The sequence below is a fragment of the Brienomyrus brachyistius genome, chromosome 1 (genome assembly GCF_023856365.1).
Source record: "Brienomyrus brachyistius isolate T26 chromosome 1, BBRACH_0.4, whole genome shotgun sequence".
Taxonomy (NCBI): domain Eukaryota; kingdom Metazoa; phylum Chordata; class Actinopteri; order Osteoglossiformes; family Mormyridae; genus Brienomyrus; species Brienomyrus brachyistius.
In genome coordinates, this window is record NC_064533.1 from 18,859,619 (window position 1) to 18,879,426 (window position 19,808).

Here is a 19,808-nt window from a genome sequence, read left to right on the forward strand (position 1 = left end):
TTTGTTTCTCAAGTTCTCGCAGTTTTGGGCTTGATACCCAGCTGCGTAGGTGTTTGAAGGTGTGCCGAGACATGCACATATCTAACGAAAGTGTAACAATAGACCTTAGAAAAGTGATGTTCATTATACGATACTGCATGTACCTGGCAAGGCTTCAGACTTTAAAAACATTTGACGTAAAACTTAATGGACCAATCACTTAATCATTGCATCCTGATTTATTAACTACAACTCTTTATTCAGCTTAGTATTTATGCCTGATCGATTTTCTGCTACCGCAGCCTTTTAATTGTTTTTTAACAGTACTTGGTGACATCTGAGTGTTACGTATAACTACTGTATATGATGCGCCAAAAAAATCTGCAGCTACTCCGCTCTCCGGGCTTTTCCAGATGTTAAAAGCCGAGCGTCCCTGGAAGCGTTACTTTAAATAACGGCGCCAGTGCGGTCCAATACTGGACTCTGCAGACCGATGCTAGGGGGAAAAGTCCGATTGCTCCGGACGGCAGCTGTGCTCCTTTCGGTGCGCTCGGTCCCTGCACCTTTAAGAGGCAGCCTGCCTGTAGCTGAAGGTCACTAAATACAAAAGCTCTTAGCGCTGCGGTCCAATATAGCGCATGCGCCCGGCCCGGGGACTGACAGAGGGACCGCAATATGGCGAGAATGCCTGGCAGCGGGGACTGCGACGCCGGTACCGAGGGCACGGAAAACAGGCGAAGTGGCAGCCAGGACAGGAGCGATGAAGAGGAGGACGAGATTCAGGAGATACAGATAACCGGGGACGAGGAGGATGAGGATGAAGAGGAGTGGGAGGCGGAGTGTGGGGACACGGAGAACTGTTCCGGTGGGGAGGCGAAAGCGGTCCTTATGCGCAATACGGACCGGTGTAGTGAGTTCGACGCGGTGGCAGACCCCTTTCACATCCCAGGGCTGGACTCGGACTTGGAGGCGGATCTGCAGCGCTCAGACCGCTCCAGACTTAGTGAAAACACGCGTCTGGCCACCAGGTACGCGGTCCGGATTTTCCGGGAGTACCTGAGCGAGAAATCCCAAAGTCCTGACTTTGAAACTATGGACAAGGAGGCGCTGTGCAAGGTGCTACGCTCCTTTTATGCGGAGGCGCGCTCGAAAAGTGGACAGCTGTACAGCAAGTCTTCTCTCATCAGCATCAGGAGCTCCCTGAATAGGTACCTGAATGAACCGCCTTACTGTCGCACCCTGGACCTGACCAAGGACCCAGAGCTGAGGAGCGCGAACCTGACGCTGGCGGCGGTCATAAGGAAGCTGGAGGAGCAGGGCGCTGGTCCCGTTGTGCAAAAGCAGGCGATCACCCGTGCGGACCTGAGGAAGCTGTACACCTCCAGCGTGTTCAACACGAACACGCCTTTCGGCTTGCTAAACAAAGTGTGGTTTGAGACCTGCATGTATTTCTGCACCAGGGGGAGGGAGAACCAGCGGGAGCTGGAGGAGGACTCATTCGGACTGGCGATCGACGAGGATGGGAGGAAGTTTATATACTTCAAAGCGCTGGGGCCGTATCACAAGTCCAGATCAGCGTCATGGAGTAAAAAAAGGTCTGACACTGACGACGACAACCTGCCCCGAATGTATGAGACCGGCACGGAGTTCTGCCCCTATGCCAGCTTCGTGAAGTACATCTCCAAGCGCAATCCGCTCTGTAAGGCGTTTTTCCAGAGACCCCGGGACCACTGCAGCGAGAGCGACATGACCTGGTACGAGAACAAGGCGATAGGCAAGAACCTGCTGGGTACGAGGATGCAGATGCTGTCCAGGGCCGCCAAGCTGTCTAAGACCTACACGAACCACTGCATCGGCGCCGTCTCCATCGCTACTCTGAACAGCATCGCTGGCATCGGGTCAAAGTTAGCGCCTCTGCACGCTGCTCCGGAAACGGTCAGCCGGGCGCAGCATCAGTTCCAGTTGGTAGTCCCATTCGTGCACCAGGTCGAAGATGGCATAGAGATCAAGCCCCCCAAAACGACGAAGCGGCCGCGGCCGATATATCCCGTTGACCTGTCCGGACCTGCGTCCCCCAAAAAGCTTTGTGCGCGGTCTGCGGAGTCCGATGCCTCCCCTGCCGAGGTGCCGGTGAGAACTGACCCGCAGCCGGCCGCTTCCCTCGAGTCGAACGGGCAGCCTGCCACCCCCTCGCCGGCTATTGTACTGCCTGCGCAGGTAAAGGCGATTCAGACACTTTTTTTTAACACACCGCGTAACAAAAGTTTCACCAAGTCCTGTAATCTTTCTCATAACGCGTACGTGCGAGCAAAAGTCGCCCCGATTTTATCACGGCGCTCTTGCCCGCACATCTTTCTGTTGCATACCTTTAATCTCATATCACAGTGTAAAATAAGTTTCATAAACTTTTGCCCATCGCCTTTCTGATGTATTTTGGCATCGACGCAAGAGATTTTCCATCGCAAATGTAGTAACGACCTTGATATCCCCTAAACGGCCCTTTTCAATTTGTCTGATGCATGTTGTCACAAATTGCAATGAATTATGGCAAACAGTTAACTGTCTACTTTATAACGAGTTTTAGTAAATAAAAGGCATGAAATGCATTTTGTTTTATTGCATTTGTTTTTATATTGCAGATTTTGGTATTGATTGCCCATGATATTTTTTTAAGGTTTATTAAATATATATGATTGAATGTGCCATTAAAAGTCAGAAGTACACAAGTAACTTTTATTTTTCTGTATATTTTGCAGTGTTCTGTCAATAGGGGTAGTGTATGTTAGGGGCTAAGGGTGTGTGCTGAGACCTAGGGGGTAATGATGCATCCGTGGTGTTCTTAGCTGCTGCATGATAGGGACCAAGTGTTTTAACTGCACTGCACCATTGCTGGGTTTGGGGAGGGGGGGGCGGTGGAATGGGGGGGAGGGGTCCTGGGGCTGAATTATTTGTCTTGTTCCTAAAATTCCAATAGGGAACTCGGGTTTAACCTTTAAAGTGAATATCATCTGTGATGGGAGTCAGTTGTTGATCGTGTGTGTGTGTGTGTGTGTGTGTGTGTGTGTGTGTGTGTGTGTGTGTGTGTGTGTGTGTGTGTGTGCGTGTGTGTGTGTGTGTGTGTGTGTGTGTGTGTGTGCACGCACACACGCACGTCAAAACCAGCTTGAGGGACCAAAGTGCCGTGCACAGCCTGCGTCTGTGGCTCCGTTCTGTTTCCCTCCTGTGCCGAGACCTGAAACTCAGGAGCCCCCCTCCCCCTCCCCCCCCATCCTCCCCCCAGCCCTCTGCAGTCAGCTGGAGATGCCAGTCTCAGGGTCCTTGATCAGCCTTGTGCAACCTTGGGAAGGAACCTCGGAGGGCCAGCTGTGTGTGTGTGTGTGTGTGTGTGTGTTATTCCGCGGTGCTCGGCTGGGCCCCACGCCCCCTCAATGCCGGAACATTCTGGCTAAGTGCTTCCCCAACCCCCCCATGCCTACCTCCCCCCAGTACTAAAAACACAACACGTAACTCAGGTAAGATTTAGGTGCACGCTCTGTGATCACTTTATTGTGCCTGGATTGTGCTGTCAGTCCTCAGGGGGGGCATGGACCTGAATCTGCAATAGGCACCTATGAGAGGCTGGCGGGGATTTAACTTGAGCTCCAGTCGGATAACGTTCCGACGGTATTAAAAAAAACAAATGGATTTTGTTTATCAGCTCGTCATCTTCCCCTGATCCCGAATTAATCTGAGCCCTGGTAATACGGCCGGGCCCTCTTACAGGACCTGCCATTCCACTGGCATCTCAACCATGCCAATCTATTTAAAATAAAATTAAAGAGAATGTTATTTGAAATCTCCAAAGTTAGTTTTGGGACTGGGTTACAAGCTACTTTAGTTTATGGTAAGTGTTCAACAGCTGCTAGTAGTTAGAAGCAGGGCTGTACTGGTTTTCTGTCTCTTTCCATGAAACCAGACAATCGGGTGCCAGATTCTGAAGTAGGCTCTGACTCCCCCCCCACACACACACACACACACACACACACCCCTATGCATTAAGCAAAACGTTTACGCAGCCACCGCGTTCAGGTTATGAGCCATTTCTATCATCAGCAGTTAGTTTAAACAAGAATCTTAGGCTGTCCTGCTAAGATTGTATGAAATGTGGCATTTTGTCCTTTTATTTCTATAAATGTGATTTTATTTAAGTTGCATTTGGCTGCTTGGCCAGAGCTATCCAAAGTGAACGGAGCTGCACTGATGTGTACAGCCGGATGCTTAAGCAAAGCCATTGAGGTTACCTTCCTGTAGGCGACCACAGCGGAGCCTCCTTGGGGAGAGGGGCGCACACAGCGGGAGCTGCACCACAAGTACCTGTCATTAGGTTCTCGCACACATTCGTGTGAAGGTCACCTGGATCTTAGGTCAAGTCTTTTCACTATTTACCATAGATTTTTTATTTTTTTTAAGATGTTCATAGTAACCGGGCCTAACAGCTAAAACACCATTATTTATGCTCACCACATTATTTCAGTTAATTTACTGCTGGCAATATTGAGGACAATGCCCACATGAAGCCATTATCTCAAAGTACTCATTTCTCTTTCATTTGTTTGATGACATAATTAACTAATTAGGTATTCAGAGCAGTAAAAGAGTTGTATTAATATGTTGAAGGCAATTATTAAATGTCTGTTACATTAAAGATATAGGTGCAAGCACTAAGAATCCGGGAAGTGGAACTGGACTCCGTAATCCATGTTTTTTATGTTTTGGAAGTTAAGCCCTAAACACAATGCTGGGTTTTCAGGTAATCCAAATAAACATTTTGTTCTTGCATGGTGATGCTGGCTAATTCGCTGTCCTGGACCTGATTCTCTTTACATCAGGGTGGAACTTGCAGGCTTCCATAATAATGTTTACCAGCTGTTGTGTTTTATGTAGATTAACGCTGGGTTTAGATGTATTTATTCGCACATTTATTTTCCCGCCGGTATTATTGTTTGGTGTTTGTTTCTCAGCTCTTCCTTGTTCTGGCTGTATACTGCTCTGAAGAAACAATTTCGTTCACATGTGTGGAAATAACAGTAAACTGACTTGACTTGAGTTGACATCACACAGCTGTCCTGAGGTTAAATGAATTGTTTTTGATTGAAGGTGCATATGATTTGTTTCTTGAGAGTGCCATCACCTTAGATGTCTGGTGCTCTGTTTCCGTAGAGATTACACTGATGACGGCAATTTAGTGACCACGGCAGTGTCAGGCGAATCCTTCGCTGTTCAGGCGATCATGTGGAATTGGTTTTCTTTCCCCGTGTTTTGGCTGCAAGGGGCATCTCTGTGCCTGGGTGCTAAGTTCAGGGTATATGCACACTAAGTTCAGGGTATATGCACACTAAGTTCAGGGTCTATGCACACAGCTAAAGTCCCCTATTTGTGTGAGAAGTAGTCCCGCAGAATATCAAATGCACCCCCCATGTTGTGTCCTTGTTGTAACGGAAGATGTGAGCAAGCAAGGTCTTTGAGCCCAGGCAGGGGTGCCGCTAGAGATTTTGGGCCCTGTGAAAGCATATCATATCGAGCCCCCAATCCAATTACATTGCAAATTTTTTAGGGTCCCTGTCACTCAGGGGCCCTTGGAATCATCCTAACTTCCCCCCCTTATGATGCCCCTGAGCATAAGCTTGTCATGGTGTTGGATTGTATTATACTAGTCATAAAACATGAATTAAATATGCGTTCATGAATATGTGACATGCCTGAAGATAATAGGATCCCTCCTTACATTGTACTGTTTTCATAGCACTGAGTAAGGAGTTAAGTCAATGGTATGACCAGCCACTTTTTGCATTCATTGCGCTGTGGAATATAGTGTAATTTCATATTCATAATAGAAGCAACAATAACTATTTTACAAGCCATTGACTGTAACAGTAGTGTCTGCTTTTTAAAATAAATTAAGCAAATTATGTTCTGTGACATTGCTTGGAAATTAGCCTTGGAATACAGTAATCAGGCTAAACTTAATGTTCTGTTTTAGCCATTAATAGCTCAGCAACACTGCTGTAAATGCACTATGGACCTATATGGCACCATCGATGTATAAAACAAACATTTTCCTTGGCTGACGTGGGGTGTTTGACCCAGCGCAGGGTCCACCAGCTATGTAACAGCGTTTCACATCATGACGTGGCGTGAGCAGGCCACACGTTGGTGTTAGCGGAGTCCATGTGGCTGCCGATACCCTGTGGCCTAAATTGGGATGGTCTCGGAGGGCGCCACTGTGCCGTGTCCGGTGTCTGCTGCCGCCCTCCCCGCCTCCAGGCCTGGCGACCTCCTTTTTGCCCTTTTCCCAGCCTCGACTTTGTGTCCTGCTGCCCAAACAGACGACGTCGCCTGTTCCTGGCTGAAACTCCGAGTAGCACCTTGTCATCCATTACTGACTAGCCCATTAAGATCGTAGGAGGACAGCTCTGTCCCCATCCACGTGCTGCCCATACCCATCCAGGAGAGGATCATGGGTAATATGTCAGAGGTTTCTTTACTGTGGTCCTTTAGCATCACTGCTAAAATTATAATCGGGTCACCCGGAAGCGCAGTGTATGTTCAGCTGGTTCAAGCCGCACGCATAATCTTGGTTATTCCGGTGACCTGCTACTTCTTGGCCCCAAGACACTCTTGTGTGGAATCTCAAGTAATTTTTTAGTTTCAGAAAGACCTCAGGATGGATCACAATGTAACTTGGACAGCGTCATGGATCACTGAGGTCAGGATTGTGACAAATGAACACGTAACTCCCCCATTTTTGGTAATAGGAGCTTCTTAAAGGGTGAGGATAAGCGTTGGCTTTACTAGGAATGCCGTGAGAGCCTTCCAAATAAATCCTCATGGAGCACTGCCTCTATAATGTGCTATAAAACATAAGCCATTATCTTTAATCATATACATCAAATGCAACAAATGTCTGCTTCGTTAGTGTTGACGTGCCTAAGTTGTTTTTAAGTGTTGTAATCAGTTTTATTGGGCATGTTGACGCTCATGGTGTACTAGGCCCCATGCCTACACTGGTGGCGCCTGCTTAATCCAGTGTTGCAGAATGCAAGTTTTTCAAAGTCATCTTTCTGTGTACCCAACAGGATAACCGTGCCAACATGTCCAGACCCATGATAACCAGATCGCCCGCGTCCCCATTGAGCAGCCAGGGAATCCCCACGCCGGCACAGCTGACGAAGTCCAACGCGCCCGTGCACATCGACGTGGGCGGTCATATGTACACCAGCAGCCTCGCCACGCTGACCAAGTACCCGGACTCCAGGTAATGTGAGACCGCACCCACCCTCCTCCATTGGTATCCCTGACCCCTGTTCCCTGTTTTCCCGGAGTTTTCGCTCTTTTGGCCTGTCTTAACAGGGAAAGAAACCTTCAGATGGCCTCTGGCTACTTCACCTGCATTTCCTTCCAGAAAGATCTTGCAGTCAAAACTGCAGGTCAAGTTGTTTTTAAATAAACACGCCTGCTTAGCAACGTCACTTATTTATACATTGGGCTGCTTAGCGGGTACTTTTGGCGTCCGGGATCTGTAAGACAGGAGCTCGATTTGGGTCACGACAGCAGCGTCGCCGGATTGCGTCACGCTTATTCACAGCTCGGTATTTTTAACCCAAGCAATTCAGGGCAAGTGCCCCGCTCAGTGGTACAACAGCCAGACCCCTTTCCCTAGGCACACCAAAAACAAGTTCAGAAAGCAAGACTGCTAGCTACGTCCCATCGGGGCTGAGGTGTCGCGGGACTGTTTCTATTTTAACAATAGTTACCATTGACTTGCTTGAGTACCAATCTCCCCTTTCTGAGTTTTATCATGCAAGATTTGTCCAGAGAGAAATTCTGAGATGATTTAGGTGTCCCTTTATTTTTATTTGAATGTGAACTGCATGAGAAAAGGGGGTGTGGCTGCCTGTTACCTCAGACACAGTTTCAGTGCAAGATTTTTAAGAACAGGGTTGATTTTGAACATTATTTTTTTTAAAGATTGGGGAATTGGATGTGCCATAATTCATACAGAGGGGACAACCTTATTAGCCAGTGATATGTTCTGAACTGTTGAGTGACATGGGAGGGGACACTCCAGGGCCCAGTCAGCTTTCAGCCAGTGTGTGTGTGGATTAGGTTATATTACATTGTGGGGACCAAATGTCCCCACAAACATCTGTGAATGCAATCAAAGAACTAAAAATGCCAAAAGTTTGGATACTTAGGGCTAGGGCTGAGTAGGGGTTAAGGGCATCATGTTTGGCTTAGACTTGAAATGAATGGAGAGTCCCCACTAAGATATAATTACAAACCTGTGTGTGTGTATGTGTGCGTGTGTCAGGGAAAATGGATGTGCTGTTATGAGTTTTCAAATCACTGTAAATGTCCCCATCATTAAATGCACTACCTAAAGAATAAAAATATTTATTAATTTGAATTCATAATGAATATAAGCTGATTTGCTGCCTGCATTGACATTTTCTCACGTTTGTTAGGAGGTCATGGTGTGAAATTATACCACAGATCTCTGTTGTGTGACCTCTGACGATCACACTCTGTTTTGAGAATCAAGCAAACGTGCGGTAATACCGTCTAAGAGGTGTGATCCACTCAGTTATTGAAATGTAAAAGCTAAATGCTTACTAATGTGTAATCTTGTTTGCTTATCTAACAAGGACACCATTACATTTAGTTGAAGGCAGTGCAGGATTTCCTTAAGATGGTAGGATGGAGGCTCATACAAAGGTATACTTTAGATGGTGAAACAATCGAAGTTTTAGATCACAAATAAGAGGCTTTCAGTGGTTCTGGGCTAAAGTTGTGGATTTTTAGTTGTTTTTATGAGAGAATGGAAACAATTTCTGAGTGTGAAAAGTCTATTCTAGACCTGATTTTCTCAAGGGGTGTAAAAAGACCAGACCTTCGAACAGTGATGATATCCTACTGCTGACTTACAGGGGCTGGACAATGAAAGTGACTGGCCACTGGCCAAAATAGTGTTTCACGCCTATATATGTGTACGGCCTGGTGACCAATCTTCAATGATTGCACATTTCATCAGTTAGAGCAGAGTGTGAAGGTTCAATTGGCAGAGTAATAGCACAGCTGTACATAAATTATTGCAATCCACACAACGTAATGGGAGACATGTCAGAGTTCGAAAGAGGAAAGTTGTTGGTGCACGTTTCACTGGCTGATCTGTGACCAGGACAGCAAGTCATTCTTGTGTCTCGAGAGCCACGGTACCCAGGGACAGACCACATCCAACAGGAGTAACTGTATGCAAGAGGAAGCTGTCTGGAAAGGATGTCCAGGTATTAACCTGGATTTTATCCAAAAAACATGAGCTGCCCAACTCGCTGCAGAATTAAATGCGCACCTTGACTCTCCTGTTTCCACCAAAACTGTTTGTCCGGAGCTTCACAAGGTCAATACTCATGGTCGGGCTGCTATAGTCAAAAATTTAGTCGTGCTAATGCTAAACATCAGTTTTAATGGTGCCAGCAGAACAAATCTTAGGCTGTGGACATTATGAAACGTGTACTGTTCTCTGAGTCCATCTTCACTCTCCTTCCCACATCTGGGACAGTTACAGAGCGCAGAAGCCCCATTGAAGCCTACCATCCAGATTGCAGCACAGGGATGGATCAACAATGGTTTGGGCTGCAATGTCATGCTATTCCGTAGGCCTACTACCTGTTCTAGATGGACGCGTCAGTGCATGAACCATTCTAGAGGACCATGTTCACCCAATGGTTCAAACATTGTATCTTGAAGGTGGCTTGTGTGTCAGGATGATAATGCACAAACACTCACAGCACAACTGGTGACAGAGTGCTTTCATGAACATGAAAGTGAAATTCAACATCTCCCATGACCTGCACAACCACCAGATCTAAATATTACTGAGCCACTTTGGGGTGTTTTGGAAGTGTTAGGAAATGTTTTCCACCATCAGCATCATGTAGCGACCTGGCCACTTTTCTGCAAGAGGAATGGCTCAAAATACCTCTGGCCTTTGTGCAAGACTTGTATCTGTCATTCCAATGACAAACTGCTGCTGTATCGGCCTCAAAAGGAAGCCCTACACCATACTAATAAATATTTGTGGTCTAAAACCAGATGTTTCAGCCTCATTGTCCAACCCTTGTTGGTTGATGGACTCGAGGAGGATCTGTTAGATTCTGTGGAGGCTTTGCTGGCCTGCAGCAAGGTTTTGTACCTGATATATGCCTCAGATGGCAGCCAGTGGAGGGAGACCAGGAAGAGAGGAAAGTTTCGGGAGGTCAAAGACGCAACATCCAAGAGAGAGTGGAGCAGGGAGAGGTGATGAGAGCTTCAGTGAGCTGGATAGGAAGCAGCTTCACACAGCGTCAGCTTCTCTGAACGTAACATGGAGGATAAGTGTGACGCCATCACACATTCCATGGCTAATTGTAGGGCTGCAAAAATGTATTTGTTTATTTTTTATTTTTTTTAATTGCACCACCTCTCACTGGCCACAACCATCAGTCCTTCCTTTCTTTTCCTCCATTCATTCATTCATTCATTGTGTCTGGGCTTAACCAACCTGCAGGACCTGCTTCTTTTAAAAAAATCACACCAGATCGGCACTTGCTCTCCCACTGATATAGACCAAAGGGAAAAGGGGAAAAAGGGGGGGGAAACGAAAAGGGTGGAAAAAAATAAACAAACGCTATCGTTGCACAGGGGTAGCATGACATGCGGGGTGTGGTCTACCTGGGGTAGGGGTGTCATGCGTGTGGTTCTGTCCTGGGGTCTGCCATGCCTCTCTGTCCTTGTGGGGCCTGCCTTGGATGACCAAACAGCCTTCCCCCAATCAATCTTCCTTTATGCTTCTACCTCTCCTCTCTTCCATCCCAATGTATCACTTTTATCTTCCAAAACGCACACACACGCTGAAACACAACACATGCCCACCATTAAAGTACAGCATGCAACCTCAACAATCTACAGATGTATACTGCATAATAACACCAACGTTTTTGTCATTGTAATTTTTGAGTTAATTTTAGGGGCGGCATGGTGGTGCAGTGGTTAGCACTGTCGCCTCACACCTCTGGGACCCGGGTTCGAGTCTCCGCGTGGGTCACATGTGTGTGGAGTTTGCATGTTCTCCCCATGTCGTTGTGGGGTTTCCTCCGGGTACTCCGGTTTCCCCCCCACAGTCCAAAAACATGCTGAGGCTAATTGGACTTGCTAAATTGCCAGTAGGAATGCATGTGTGAGTGAATGATGTGTGAGTGTGCCCTGCGATGGGCTGGCCCCCCATCCTGGGTTGTTCCCTGCCTTGTGCCCATTGCTTCCGGGATAGGCTCCGTACCCCCCACGACCCAGTAGGATAAGCGGTTTGGAAAATGGATGGATGGAGTTCATTTTATTTTTTTTCCTTCTGTATTTCCTTTCCAACAATTTGTTGTCACTTCACTTTGCTTTTCGATCATCTAATTGGAAAAAATCATTATCATTAATAATCATGTGATCAGGCGATTTAATCGATTTGTTGGAGCAAAACACAGGGTTTAAAGAAAAGTGCAAATACTATATTTAAAAAAGTACTGACATAAGTCCCAGTTGTAATAACTTTACACATTGCAGATAATCAGTGATAGAGTGGCATAGAAATAAAGGTCAGCCTCTGCGATGTTTAGTTTGCTAACAATTATACTTTATACCACAAAAATGCACTATTTTTCTGCACGATTATTGACATTAGTTGTTGCAGCCCTACTTATGTTCATCATAGTCATCTTAATATTAAGCAATATAAAGGATTGTATCTGGAATCTTACGATCTGGCCGGAGAAATGACGCTGGAGTTAGGCTCCTTCATAGATAGGAAAGAAGGAATCCTCATGTTTGACCATGTGTCCCACCCCCATCTCTTGAGCAAAAAATCACTGGGCTTTTAGGATGGACCACAGTAAACATTTAATGGAATTGGGTGTTGGCTGGATGCAGGCGCCTACATTTAAACGTTGCATGTTGTTTCCTCATTCCAAGCAGGTGGTACGGTTACCGCGGCCACGAGCCCTGCATTGCTTGGGATAGGCTCTGGGCCACTATTACTGCAACCAGGATAAACAGAAAATGGATGGGTGGATATACTTCCCTGCTTTATTAGTTTCGGAGCCCCCTCAGAATTTCATGGAAACTATGTTCGTCCCCCACTCTGCTGTATACCTGTGATGTATCACTACCCCATACAAGGGCATATTGGTGATGCAGTGCAATGTCAGTCTACCTGTGTCTTTGTAGAGGGTAGATAAAGCACAAGAAGAGCTGTGAAAACACCACAGACATACTGCACCCCTGAGAGCACTGATACATGGTAACTCTTATTTGGGACTTTTCTGTCATGTTATCTCCATATACAGTATCCTCTCCCTCTCCGATTTATCACAGTCATGATCTTTAGAATTAATGTCATGACACCTTCAAGATGGCAGGCGACTCGCAGCATTAACTTCGATGCCGTGTGAGTAAAAATGCCATTTGCGGATTCATAATTTGCTCATAAGACGCTTTTTGCCAAATTGAGCAGGACTGCTCAAAGCCATTTCCTCTTGATCGTCAGCAGATTAGTAGCTTTTTAATAATCCTTTGCATTTTGCAGACACTGTGCAGCCCTTCTGAACTGTACCGACACAGGGTACGGGTGCATACCTGCACAGGCCGGCCTGCTGCGTCCTCCGCTTCCAGGAGGTGGACTATTTAATAATCATAATGACACTTTTATTGATCCCTGTGCAGAAATACTCATTTCACCTATCCCATCTTGTTCTCTTATAACACAGACACGTGTAGGTAAGAGCAAGCTTGGTAGGGAAGGGCAGATACCTGCAGTGGAGCTGGGCGTTAAGGGCCTCGCTCAAGGGCCCACGGACTTATGACTATTCTGCCGAAGCCGGACTCAGACCAGCGCCCTTCCGATTACAGGCACAGAGGCTTAGGCCGTTGAGTCAAACACTACCAGTAGTATAAGCATAGGTCTGCGTTTGAGTTGCATTGCAGCAGAATTTCAAGTTTTCTATTTGGTTTTTGTTCCCTACAGCAATCGTCCACATACCCATGAATATTTTGGCTAGACCACTACCCCACCTTGTTTGGCTAATCAGTACCTCATTGATTTAAATTAATTAACTTAACAAATTAGTTAATAGAGCTGGTGGTGAAAATTTGTAACTTTTTAGAGAACAGACACATTTTTTTTTAATTATTGTGTTTCTGTTCTAATGTTAAATTTTGTGTTGCCTGCAGCACAGATAAACAGCCTTCAACATTTTTGTCGACTGCCTACGACTCTCGCACAGTACTGTATCTGGGCTGCTTTTGTGTTGCTTTTCACTCGCTAAGGCTGGTTCTCCTTCCTTCGGGCTGCCACTCTGGATTTCTGTGGATTACCGGGCCCAACTGTGGCGCCCTTCCCAGCCCTGGGTCTCCCATAATGGGGATGCGCTGAATGAGCAGCGGGATGGTTACAGCTGATGCTGACAGGGAGGAAGTGTCAGCATCATGCTGTTGGAGTCCCTCTGGAGACCAGTCTCCTCCCCAGGGGGTACCAGTATACAAATGATCCTCTGGGAATTAAAGCTACCTTTTTTTATTATTGTTTGGAGCTCTGTCAGCTTAAAGCGATTGTAATAGCGGTAGGTGAACTGTACAGCTTTGTGAGTTTGGATTCTTTTTTTGTTCCAAACCAGTTACAAACTCATGGCTTTGTAAGAGCAGAGTTAACTATCCAAGCTGCATATATGGTCACAAAGACTGAAATCTCATGATGATGTAGCTCTGCTGTTGGGTTTGCCTTTTGAGTTTGCTTTCATGCGTGACGTTCATTCTCCGAATGCAGGACTTAATCTCTTCATTTGCGTGTATATAGTCATAAACGTTGACTGAAATCTCGTGGTCTGGATTCTCGCATTTGCAGCTGTCATTTTTAGACGTGTCTTGCTAGTGCTGGAGTTACCTTCTTCGTTTACTCTGTTGGGATTGATGACTGGTGGTCTTTCCTCATGAAGATCTCCCGTCTGTCTGCCCCATCCAGAATCGGACGGCTCTTTGATGGCACAGAGCCCATCGTGCTGGACAGCCTGAAGCAGCACTACTTCATTGACAGGGACGGGCACATGTTCCGGTACATTCTCAACTTCCTCCGGACCTCCAAGCTGCTCATCCCAGATGACTTTAAAGTAAGTGTCCCTGCTTGTAGTAAACGGCTGTCAAGCAGCCGATCATATCAGCCGCAGCGTTGCTCAGCATGACTACGCTATTGAAAACTTTTCCCATGAAGTTCAGTTGACCCCTGAAACACAATGGGATGTGAGAGCAAAGTCTCTAAATCCCAGGGTGGGTGGGATTAACATCCGCTGTCAACCACAGCTAAATTTGACATAATCAGTACTATTAAAATAACAAATGGAAAGTGGATTAAATGGTCAGTGATGGACAGAGCATGATAAGCCCACATCCTGTGGGTTTCAAAGCCGCCTTTCACCTTTTCTCATCGCTTTTGGATAGTCTTATCATTCCTGTTCCACGTTATAGAGGTTTTCCCTCTTAAAAATAAGGGATTTGCGTGCAGTTGGGTGTCACACTGCTAATTATAAATGACCCTGTGAGAACGACCCACTCCGTCGCTTGATTGTCGGCTCACCGCGGGACCATTAAGTGTGTCAGCCGTAGAAAACGGGGTCTGCCAAGGACTTACTGAAGTACACTAAAATGGAAAGCATTATCCAATGGTCAGGAGCCTGTGAAACTGGTCAATGAACACCCCCCCTCACCACCACCCATACACATTTTTATAAGAATCATTGCTTTTTTTAACCTCATCTTTCATTGTTTTGCACTGATCTCACGCAACTTGCAGGTCTTCTGTAAAGCCTTTACCAGCAAACTTAAAATTTTGTCATTCACATGATCAATTCTGCCTTTGAGGTAGTATTGTTTACCTGGCAGTCTTACCCAGAAAGGGCCGGTGTGTATGCAGGTTTTTGCTGCAACTCCCTAATTAGATTGCTAATTAGAGGACTGATTGGCTGAAGAGTCCTCACACCTGGGTGTGAACAGCTGACCTAAAGTTACCCCAAAAACCTGCATACACACCGGCCCTTTGCGGATAAGATTGCTCATCCCTGCTCTATAATGATAAGTACAAAGTTGATGCATTTAGCTTCTGGAACAGAGAGGAAGCTTTAAATGAACCTTCTGTAAAGGAAGAGGATTTATCTCAAATACCCTTCATCCAAAGCAACATTTCTAAATGAATGTTTGTGTGTTAATCCATGCATCTCCCAATTACTTCTCTTGGTCGGGGAGAGGGGGGGGGGGCTTGTCGTCAATCCCATGTAGCGTATGGGGTACATTTTGGATGGGATACCAGTGCAGCACAGGGTACAATCCTGCACACTACAGGAAATGTCGAGATGCCACTTGACCTAACTGTATGTCTTTGGAACGCGGGAGGAAAATATAGAATCCAGCGGAAACCCAGAGGAGATGGGAGAACATGGAGAGACAAACACGCAGAGTGGAGGTGGGACAGTGCTGTCCACTGAGCCCCCGCCCGCCCCGTGTGTGTTAATGCCATCCAAAAAAGACTAAAGCAGTACAGCACCCGCCTCCCCCCCGGTCACGAGTCCTCCAGTGCTGAAGGACAGGTTACAGGTCCAAGTCCCAGGATAAGCTGCCTTATGACCACCTTACACAAAGCTCGCCAGTCTGATCTGCTCTAGTAAAAAAAAAACCAGCCAGCCTTGTAAACTAGTGAAACCAAGTTGCTTTGAATAAAATGCCTCAGCTAAGCTACCAAACATAAAATAAAACCAAAAGCAAAAAAAACCCGCTATCCATAGGCAAAAAAATGCTATTTCCATATCACCGTAGCACGCATGTGGTCTGTATCTGGTTACAAGGCTGTAACGTTAAAATCTGGATTGGTGTTGGAAATGCTGGTCCCATTGTATCACGTGAGTGTTAATGCTCGACAAGTTAATGGTTCTTTGTCTTTGCAGCTGTGCGTTTAAAAATGTATAATCTGCGGCTTGGAGTGTGAAACCCACTTGTACCACTGTTACCACACATTTTGGCTTTCACCTTTTGTACCTAAAGACATTAATTTTCATGCTCACGACCTAGAAACGCGTATCAGTAGGACTACTTTCTTCTGCCGATAACTAAACATTTCTGCTTAGTTTCTGATTTCAAATTGTCTTGTACATCTGCCATTTCAAATAATGTGAGTTAGAACTAACAATTATATCACTAGCAAGCTGATTTACTACCTGACATGGCACTACATGTGCAGTTGTAGAGAATTAATCAACTCTTCTGATTCTCGAGAATTGAACAGTGCTGTGGTAAAATACCAGATTCCTGGTACGTAAGAGTAACGCCCCCTATGCCTCGCCCGCAGGACTACAGCCTGCTGTATGAGGAGGCCCGCTACTTCCAGCTGCAGCCGCTGCTGGCTGAGCTGGAGCGCTGGAAGCAGGAGCAGGAGCTGGGCTGGGCGTCGCGGCCCTGCGAGTGCCTGGTGGTGCGCGTGGCGCCCGACCTCGGCGAGCGCATCAGCCTGAGCGGCGACAAGGCGCTCATCGAGGAGGTTTTCCCTGAGATCGGCGACGTCATGTGCAACTCTGTCAACGCTGGCTGGAACCACGACTCCACGCACGTCATCCGCTTCCCACTAAACGGCTACTGCCATCTCAACTCCGTCCAGGTGAGGTCGCTGGTGGGCACCCATCCAACCTGACCAGTTAGGAATTTGTGCTGGGGGAGGGGAAATGGCAAAATTTAGAGACCAAATGCACCTCCTGTCCTACTTAAGGACTGTGATTATTCATGGGTTTGGGAGGTGACCTTCAATGGAAGCCTGAGTGAAGGTGCCACTGTCTTCAGTGACCCAATGTCTTCAGTGACCCACTGTCTTCAGTGGCCCCCTCCCCCGTGGTGTGCCATTAAACCTTCCACATAGCCCTGCAAAGCCCTGCTACGCTGCAGCCACATGCTCCAATCTTCACAACTGTGATGGAGGAAGAGGCGCCTCTCCTAACCCCCCCCACCACCACCACCACACACACACACACACAGATGCCCTCCGGTTTGCAGCCTTCAAGAGGGTGTGGATTTGATCGCCCCCAACTGTCCGGAGGCGGGGTATAATCCTGTTTGGTTATTAAAACATATCGCCACTGGGTCCTGTGTGCGCGCTAATGGAGGGCGGTGGGGGCAGCGGGTGGGGGTGGGGGGAGACGGATATTGCCAGCAGTGTGGGACCTTTGTAGTTTGGCACGCAGCGCCGCCTGGAGCAGCGAACACTGCTGAGCTCCTGTGCTGCCAAGTGGCACAAAATAAAAAAAAAAAGGGCCCAGGAAAATCGACGCTTGCCGGAGGCCTCCCTCATGGAATGTGATCTCAGAGCCTTCTGGAGTGAACGTCTGCGAGACCGGAGGTTTGGGGGGGGGGGTGTTATCGCACTGTTGTCAGGGTTATCAGGCAGAGGGAAAGATGTGTTGTGCTGCCAGTGAACGAGTGCACCCCTCTTTTATTCCCCATCACCCTTCCAGTTACAACCATCGACTTTCGCAGTCCGTCTATCATAGCCGGTGCATTGGCAGCGTGTTAGACGCAGTCCCGTGCCACCTGTTTTTTTGAGGAGTTGCATGTTTGGCCCCGTCTGCTCGCCCGCCCCCTACCTCCTGCCCTGCTAACGTCTCCCCCCCTCCCTCCCAGGTCCTGGAGCGGCTGCAGCAGCGCGGCTTCGATATCGTAGGCTCCTGCGGGGGCGGCGTGGACTCGTCGCAGTTCAGCGAGTACGTCCTGCGGCGGGAGCTGCGGCGGGGCCAGCGCGGACCCTCCGTTATTCGGATAAAGCAGGAGCCTCTGGACTAGGGCTGGCAGGGGGCAGTTCGCCGGCTGGCAGCGTGGGGGGGCCAGCGTGCTCCTTCACTCTGCACTGCTCTGACTGAATCTGGAGAACCACATGGACTGAAAAAAAACGGACAATGACAAACCCTCAGCGATTGGCTACCGAGAGACTTGAGCTGAAGCTTGTGGAAATCTCTGTGGAGCTCCGCGCCCAACCACCCCCCCCCCCCCCCCCCCCCATTCTTTGATTCCAGAAAAATAAGTTTGTTTTAAAACTTTGGGACTACATCAATTAAAGAAAATGTCATTGCCATGAGGACCAGGAAGATGAGACCATGTTTCCTTTTTTAAACGGGAGGGGGGCCTCCACTACAGAGGGGTTAGTGCTGTGGGGAATTCAGAGATCCGCTACTGGCATATTTGTAATTTTCATTTAGTTAGAATTAAACCAGTATTTTATATGAAATGTCAACATGCCTAAACGTATGTTCACATTGTCAACATATATGATTCCATGTATAACAAGCCTAAGAGGATAATTTTATTTCAAAGTGTTAAAAAAAAAAATCCCTTACCTGAAGTGGTAAAGTATACAGACCGGGACGTTAAATGAAACCTCTTGTAGTCAGCTGTAAGGATATTCTGTTTTTATGTAAGGAGCTATATATTGTACTTTTAATAAAATTAGGATTTTAAAGACATTGCCACATACCTGTCTTCATCTGGGAAGTCTAACCCAGCCTAAATGAAATGGAGCTGAAAGAATGAAGATAGACATAACAAGTAGTTATGAGACTTTTAAAAAATACTGTATTTGTAAAATGTAATTTTTAAATCACTTTAAAGTTATCATGTGTCTGTCCACCTGTCATTCTGCTTGTCTGCTATGATCAAGACGAGAAGAATTCCTTCCGTCGCGCAAAATCCAAACAAACCTCAATCTACTCATCATAAGGGTGTAATTTTTCAGATGGCGCCCAGCTTCATAATGCCGGAACTGGGTGAAAATCATGTGCTGTGTATCGGACATCCTCTACCGTCTGTTCACTTCTGATGAAGAAATCTCGCAAGAATAAAGTGAAAAGAATGTAAAATAAAAATGTATACACTTTCGTTAATATCCACCCCATATTTTTTCCTGTTTTACATGTGTGTGACGTTTATTTGATAAGATGCCCACGCTACACATGCAAACCAAGGCTACATTACAAAAGGCCATCAAATTTCAGAGTCACTGGCGGCGGGTTTTAGTGCGTCGGTCGGCAGCAGCTGCGTCCGCGCATTTACCGATCCCCACGCACTTTCAAAGGCATCTCCTGCCCGGGGACACGCCGAAACGGCCTCTCTTTAGTACTGACCCGGAGATCTCCAGCAAACATGCTGCCCGCGAGGCACTTTGATGTCCCTTTACACGGAGCAGATGGGCTTCACGCTGTTCGTTTCTGTTAGCGAGGTGACCGAGAACGGGAGGCTCAATTTGTCCTGTCATTTTCCAGGCGAGCTGGGCTCCGCCGCTTTCCTTTGGCGCTGGTCCGCTTATCCGCTAAACCCGCTCACCGACACGCAAAGCATCCACACATGCATTTATTCAAAACTTCAATGAGTTATTCATTTAAAAATTTACCTTAAAATCTCAGATTGGTTTTTACACCAATTTGCGTACAACAAGATACAACAACGAAACGCCTCTGCTGACATGAGCCTGGAGATTTCGGACATTTCATAGCGACGTTGCAACAAACATGGAACACTGGCGTACAAGAAGGGTATGCATATAAGACAGCCTTAGTGAGAAAACTATGTATAAGCTGTGCACACAGTCCTGCACAGTTTTATGCGGTAGGAAGACAGATGCATAAATGAAAAGGATCCGCAATTAGTTTAAGGCTGGGCACGGCAAATTTAGCTTTTATTTGACGTTTTCCAAA

General features: G+C 46.9%; 1 protein-coding gene across 6 annotated transcripts in view; it reads left to right on the forward strand.

The window, feature by feature from the left end:
* The window catches only part of LOC125742193 (BTB/POZ domain-containing protein KCTD1), a 36,099-nt gene extending 17,621 nt beyond the window's left edge, over positions 1-18,478 (forward strand). For 5 of the 6 annotated variants that reach the window (XM_049013974.1, XM_049014012.1, XM_049013992.1 and 2 more), the window contains 4 exons: positions 7,095-7,273; positions 14,057-14,201; positions 16,427-16,732; positions 17,746-18,478. In XM_049013974.1, the coding sequence (XP_048869931.1) occupies positions 7,095-7,273; positions 14,057-14,201; positions 16,427-16,732; positions 17,746-17,904 (789 nt within the window). In that variant the 3' untranslated portion in view covers positions 17,905-18,478. Of the gene's footprint in view, positions 1-550; positions 2,197-7,094; positions 7,274-14,056; positions 14,202-16,426; positions 16,733-17,745 lie in introns of those variants that run through there. The other variant, XM_049013965.1, reaches the window with a different exon arrangement.
* The last annotated feature ends 1,330 nt before the right edge of the window (positions 18,479-19,808 follow it).